Genomic DNA, 6,954 nt, shown 5'->3' with positions numbered 1-6,954 from the left:
CAACTTATCCAATGACCCCTCCCCACAATCCACACCATATGCAGTGTTCTAGGCTGCTCTCCTATATATTATTAACTCTTTGATAACATATTTTAATACTTTAAATACAAGGAAAAACAATAAATTACTCGGCTGAGGGCCGACTGCTGGCCGTCAGACAAGAGTGGCTACTCTGGCCCTCTGACCTGTCCCCTGCCTCGGCCCCAGGACCCCAGTGAGGTAGCAGAAATTTGCATACAGTACTTATTGCCAGGGATTCCTAATGCTCGCTGCTTTAGTGCTGGAGCCCCAAGTCTCCAGGCCCTTGGCTCCAAGTTCTGGCAGTAACAGTCGCTCCCTATCCCGAGTACAGACAAAAACACTTGTTTAAATAACACACAATAATAAATAAGGCCAAGAAGAAATGTGCCTGGGCTGCTGTCTGCCTCAGTTGCCCCCGTGTAAAGCAGGTGGCTCCTCCACTGGCTGTCTGACAAGGGTGGCACCCATTGTAACACTAGTTTGTTCTGAGGAGGGGGAGGTCAAGTGGGGCAATGTCCATCCTTGTCCACCCAGCTCAGAGCCCCAGATGGAGGAGGCCCACCAGGCCGAGCCCCGGGCACCAAGGCACGGGACAGGTGGGATTGGCTGGGCTCAAGGCAGGCAGCACAGGCTCAGGTCTAAGCTAAGGAAATCTTACCCCCCTCCCTAACCCTCCTCCAGTCTCCCCAAGAAATTTCTGACATCTGAAAGAAAAATAAATCTGCAACTTAGATGGTCAGGGTCTGCCTCTGCAAATAATAATGCTAGCTCGTCATGCTTCAGCTGAATTTTCTGTAGTGAAAAGTGATCCTTGAATGTTTGAGCAGGTCTTTTAAGAAGTGGGCCACTTCAATTTTGGTGTCTCGGATGTGCTCGCTGGAAACCTGCTGCAGGGCAAAGAGGCCAGCATGTTAGCGGAACGCCAAAACCAGGACGATCAGCGTCTACCAGGGGCTTTCCGGGGACCGGCTGGTTCAATCCCCACAAAAGCCCCCATGAGGTGAGAACTGTTATTACCCACATTTTACAGATGTGGAACTGAAGCTCAGGTAGGACTCAGGAGCCCTCAGGCCACGTCTTGGAAATCCCAAAGGCACGTCCCTGCTTCCACAGTGGGCCCACCCCTTTGTAGACACATGCCTCAGATGCTCAGCCAGCTTCCCCTGAAGCTCCCAGGGTGAGCCCAGGCCTGGCAGAAGTGGGTGCAGGGTCGGGGGGGGCAGGGGGGCCTTACCCCAGCTGAGGGCTTGTGAAGACAGAGTGAGCTCAGCATCCTCTGGGTCCTTTGGATGGCACTGCAGTTGGAGACGTTGATCAGGGCTTCCAGGGCCTCACAGTACTGCAGGGACAAAAACGCCGGGGGGTCAGGCGGCACATTCAGTGAGTTTGCAGGAGGGAGGGGGCTGGGAGGCCTGGTGCAGGGGGGTCTGGGTGGTGGGGAGCCCAGATGATGAGCGGTGGAGAGTGGCTCTTGAAGCCTGCCTGGAACCACCAGCCATGTGAGCAAGGCTCAGAAAAGACGAGCAGAGGGCTGAAGCCTCAGCCACCTCCCCCCAGTGCCCAGGGGTCCTCACCATGTTGGCTGTCAGGTTGACACTCCACACCATGCTGCCATTGCACAGGGGTGCCTGAGGGAGCAGAGGACAGTGAGCTGAGTGCTGGCAGGGTCCCAGACCTGCCCAGCCAGCCCAGGCCAAGTCTCCACAGGGATCAGGCCCCATAGGCGTCCCCATATAGCGGGGGCAGGCCTGGGACCTTCAGTGTTCCTGAGCTTCAGTTCCTGCTCTGCAGCGGGGGAGACCCATTGTACAGGGTCTTGGGGCTGAGAGAGAAAAACTGAGTAACACAGCCAGTGAGGGACAAGCCTTGTGCGAAGCTTGCCATAGCCAGGGCAGGAGGACAGATGACACAGGTCAATCAGGGGCCTGCAGGAAAGGTCCAGGGCAGCGTCGGGTGAGGAAGGGGGTGACCAGGCCAATCAGATGGGAGGCCGTGTGGGTCTAGTGTGTAAACAGCCCGCCTTCTGAATTGGGGATACCGCAGTTCGGAGCACGGGCCCTCTGGTGTCATCCAATACTGGTTTAATCTGACTTTCGTCAGTTAACCTCACTGACACTTAGTCAGTAAAATGGGGTATCGTACCTGTCTCTTAAGGTGGGGCGGTGATGAAATGAGATGTAAAGCCCGGGCAGTGGGCCTGGCACATTATTAGTGCTCAGAAAGTGTGGGCTGTCACCACTGGGGAGAGGAGCTGACTCTACTGATGGATTCTTCCATAAGAATGGGCTTAACTAAGATGCTGTGAATAACAGCCCCATTATCACATTCAAAGCCAATTGGCAAATGCTAAATAGTTCTAGGAGGGTGCCAGCCCTTCTCTGGTCTCCTCTGTTCAGAAACGGCTGAGTAGGAGCTGGCCATGGCAGGCAGGGCCAGGCCAGGGGAGCAGGTGATCTCTGGGGGCTCTGCCACATTCCTTCTTGGGTCTGCCCATATTGCTGCATCCCCCACCCCACCCTGGCTCCCCTCCCCCATGGCCAGGCTCATCCCCTAGTCCTTGGGGCTTCTTCCTGACCTACAGGCATCTTAGGACCAGGTCCAGCCTTCATGGCCCAGACCATGACCAGTACCCTTACTGAGAGTCCCCCACCCCTGCACCCCCAGAGCTGGGATCCTGGCCAGCAGGCACTCACCTTCTGGTTCTGGGTGATATTGACCAGCTCTTCAATGAGCTCCTTGAGGGCTGTAGAGGGAGGCACAGGGCCCAAGGAGGCGAGGCCACCAAAGCAGGTGAGAGCAATGACTACAGTCAACCAGAGCGCCATGGAGCCTAGAACCAGCACAGGAAGAGTGAGAAGCAGACACATAGGCTGGCCTAAGCTGAGTATCTTGTGGCCTTGGTCTCTTGTGGCAGCTTTTATAGGCCCAAGGGGTGATGCCTCACACCCTGGTCTCCGCTTTGTCGGGCACTATCTTCAAACCACATCTTTACTCATCTTGATTTTACTTTGTGGAAAATCCAGCGTCACATAAAGGAAAGAATTTGATTTCTTGTAGACTTACTACTGAGAGGGGTCTGGGGCAGTTTCCAAGAGCTGGATGAGCTTACTGGTGGGGTAGGTGAGAGGGCCCTGAGGGCAGCCTGGTGTCAACCGTGCCAGCTGGAAATCCAGCACTTTTGCCCAGGGTCCACCCTGGGTCCCACCCAACTCCTGTCCTCAGATCCCTTTAGGTCATCAGAAATGCTGGGGAGACAGTGCTGTGACCACAGTCTGTCAGATGTGGGAATCTGGGGGTTTTATTTTTTTCAGTGAACTGGTCTGTTACATTACCAAAACAATACTTGCTCTGGGTACAAAATTCAAACAGGGTAAAAGGAGAGGAGTGAAGTTCACTTCTTTTGGCCCACCTGATTCCCTATTGGCCCCGCTGTGGGAAGGATCATGGAAGTGCAGATTCCCAGGTCTCCATTGAAAGATCCAGTCAGACTCAGGGATCCCCCTGGGATCTTTCCTTTGAAAAGTTGTTTTGCTGATAACTCTCAGCATGCGCAGCCTGGACACTGGGTGCCCCACCCAGCCTTCAGTGTGGGTCCGTCCTGCTGGGAGACCCTCAGTGGGTGGGGCCGGCAAGAGGTGGACCCAGCCTTAGCCCTGGAGACTGACTGTTCCCACTGCCACTTGAGACCTGGGGCGACCACCTCTGCCCTCCGAGGCCTCAACTTTCCCTTGCAGATTGAAGCCTGTAGAGTTTGACTCCTGGCCTGCCCCCACTCCAGGGTCCCCTGTGGGCAGCCCACACCCTGCAGGGACACTGGCATGTAGCCATTTCCCTGCTTTTCCCTCATTCCTCCAGAAGTCCTCCAGAAACCCGTGCAATCGAGGCCACAGCATTTGCCTCTTGGGTGCTGATGTCAAGTCTCTCCCTCACCCACTTCCTCCCCTAAGCCAGTGCCTCCCCCTCTCGGGCCCCTCTCTGTCTGCTCAGGCTGCCTGTCTGTCCAATGACAATGGGGCTCAGCCTCCTCACAAGGGTCCTCCAAGGGACACTGGGGCTGTCGCCCCTGCTTAGAAGCCTCCCCGCCTTGCCCACCCTCTCCTCTCACTGGTAACGTGATTCCCACCCTCTCTTCTCTCCCAGCCCCCAGCACAATTGCAGGCCCTAACGCTTGGAAGCCGGGCCCTGCCCCTCGTGGCTCCCCAGTGCCTGGAGTGCCGCCACCTGCTTCTGTGACCTCAGTTTCCTTATCTGCAGAATAGGGTCAGTAGCATCTCCCGTGGGGGTCCCTGTGTTGGCGGAAGGAGTGGGGAACCACCGTGGGCTGCGTCAAGATGAGTGGAACGCTCCCCTCCCCTCTAGGACCAGCAAAACCAAGCGGGAAGCGGTGGGCAGGTGCGCCCCCGCGCGTGGGAGAAGGCCCGCCGTTGTGGCGATGCCCTGGAGATAGGCGCCGCCTTATGTAATGGGAGATGGGGCTGATAAACGGGATCCGCGCAGGCCAGGCTCCCTCCGTGGCCGAAGGCTTCGGCCGGGGAGGGAGGGAGGGAGGGAGGGAGGGAGGGGTAGGAGTGCAGACCCACTTCTCTGAGAAGAGCCCACGCCCGCCCCCGGCCTGGGTCTGTGCGGGTCAGAGGCCGGGCGAGGGAGCTGCAAGGGCGGGAGCGAGTGGTCCGAGGGCCCGGCAGGGCCAGGGCGCCTGTGCGCACCAGCGAGGGGATGTCGCGTTCGTCCCCCGGGGCCGGGGATCCTGCGGGGACACGGCAGAGCTGCCCACCCCTCTTCCTGCGCTGTGCTCTGGAGACCCGCTCTGGCCCTCAGCCCCGAACAAGCCCCCGCTGGCTAGTCAGCTGGACCATGATGCTTTTTCTCTTTTTCAGCGAGGCTTGGTTCACATCCCGGATCATTGCAATCAACACAATTACAAAAGTGCTGCTCCGTGCACTTGACACACGTGGCTTGCATCTCTCCGCCAGCCACGGCGTTGGGCCGCCCCATCCGGGTCTTGCAGGTGCAGAACCGGGTGTTGGGGGCGTATAGGAGCCTGCCCCGATGCGAGGCCAGGGCCAGGGAAGGGCGGGCTCGCGGGCCTCACCGCCTGGGTCTCAGCACAGATTGGACAGCTGGGGTTGGGACCGCCATTCACTGGGGCCAGCCCGCCCTGCGCGAAGTTTTGGGAAACTTCCTTTTCCAATTTTTTTCCGACTTTGGCTCTCCGTTGGAAAGAAGAGATACCCAGTCAGTAGGAGTGTCAGGCAAGTTGTTTTAATAATGTAAAATTCCTAAGTAAATTTTCATTTTTATGAAAGTTATACGTGCATGTAATTTTTAAAAAATCAAATAATTCGAGGTTTATTAAGAAGAACATCACTTTTGAGAATTCCTCCATTGGTCTTCACGTCTCGTGAGTGAGGCACTGACTGCCCTACTTTGTTCCCTACAATCTTTTTCGACATGTTTGCATAGCAAGCAACCTTGGAAGAGACAGCATCTTCCTCCGAAGCAAAAAGGCAAGCAGACTTACTGTCCATTATTAGCAATTCAGGCTGTCTCAGCTCAGGCTTCTCCTGTACTTCCACTGGGTGTACAGGTACCATCTGGCTCTCTTGGCACCACTCTGTGAGAACTGGGGTTCAGGCAACCAAATAAAAGATAATACTCTAATACTACTAGTGCTGTGTCTAACAATCTGTTCTTTGTCTCTGATGCAGGAGTCTTGTGTCTTCTGCCAGCCTCCATGAAACTGTGGCAAGCTGACTGGTTAGCATGCAAGTGGGATAAAATCTCAGAGCCTTCAGTTGTTGACAAGCAGCTCCCCACCCCTACCCCCTTGGCCTCTTCTCCAGAGGAACCACGACCTTAACTGCTTCTTTTGGTATTTTCCTCCTCCATGTTTCTGGATTTCTCGATTTTCAAATGCAGGCAGTATCTGTGGTTTACGATGAACATTTAATTCTCCTCCTTGCTGTCCTTCTTCCACTGCATCTTTCCTTTTTTTCTCATTCTACCAATATGCGTAGATCATAATTTGGGTTGGCCAAAAGCTTTGTTTACTGTTTACATCATTATGCTAATATATTCTCAGCTGAAACATATAGTTAACTAAGATTAATTTTCCCTCAAAACTTTTTTTCCTAATAATTAATAATAGTCTTATTTTTCCATTTGCTTAGTTTTTCTATGTTCCTCTGTGATTTAATCCTAAATTCTCAGCCACTTACATAAATCTCCTTTTAACAGATTTGGGTAAATCAGTTATTTTCACAATTTCATCTTCCCAAGAAAATCTCCCCTGGAGCCTGTTGATCTGCTCGGACATGGACAGCTGCCATCTGACAACTTCTATACAGCTGTCATGCTGAGGACTCCTGTCATCCTGCCATGCCATGGGAATTCCCTTCTCCTCTTTCCTATGTGGCTCTCCTATTCCTTGCATCCCAGGTCTTCCTCTTTCTTGGCGGGGAACACATCCAAATAAACACAGAATTTCAGGCAGGAAATAATTTTCCTTCAGAATTTTGAATACCTGTGCTATGGCCTCCTATCTTCCAGTATCTCCTATCTTCAGAAGTCCAAAAGCATTTTGTATCCAGATCTTTTCTAACTCTCTGGAAATCTGTAGGAAAATTTCTTGGTTCCCATGCCCCAAATTTTACAGTGATGTTTCTTGGTGTAGCTTTGTTTTCATCTATGATACCAGACACAGTGGGCTCTTTCAAACAAACATGTCACTAAGTTCTGGGAAATTTTCTTTCTTTAAAAATTTTTAGGGGCTTCCCTGGTGGCGCAGTGGTTGCGCGTCCGCCTGCCGATGCAGGGGAACCGGGTTCGCGCCCCGGTCTGGGAGGATCCCACGTGCCGCGGAGCGGCTGGGCCCGTGAGCCATGGCCGCTGGGCCTGCGCGTCCGGAGCCTGTGCCCCGCAACGGGAGAGGCC

At 54.1% G+C, this 6,954-nt stretch overlaps 1 protein-coding gene across 1 annotated transcript; it reads right to left on the bottom strand.

Annotated features, from left to right (window-relative positions):
- Positions 1 to 800: 800 nt before the first annotated feature.
- IL13 (interleukin 13) lies at positions 801 to 2,888 on the bottom strand. Its single transcript, XM_007106283.2, has 4 exons — positions 2,715 to 2,888; positions 1,596 to 1,649; positions 1,256 to 1,360; positions 801 to 908 (listed from the first exon to the last, which is right to left on the bottom strand). Exons 1-4 carry the CDS (start codon positions 2,886 to 2,888, stop codon positions 801 to 803), a joined length of 441 nt encoding a protein of 146 aa, XP_007106345.2.
- Positions 2,889 to 6,954: the final 4,066 nt, after the last annotated feature.

Source organism: Physeter macrocephalus, chromosome 8 (genome assembly GCF_002837175.3).
Source record: "Physeter macrocephalus isolate SW-GA chromosome 8, ASM283717v5, whole genome shotgun sequence".
NCBI classification, from domain to species: domain Eukaryota; kingdom Metazoa; phylum Chordata; class Mammalia; order Artiodactyla; family Physeteridae; genus Physeter; species Physeter macrocephalus.
Note: the sequence above shows the minus strand (reverse complement) of the source record. Positions and strands in the feature narration are given on the sequence as shown.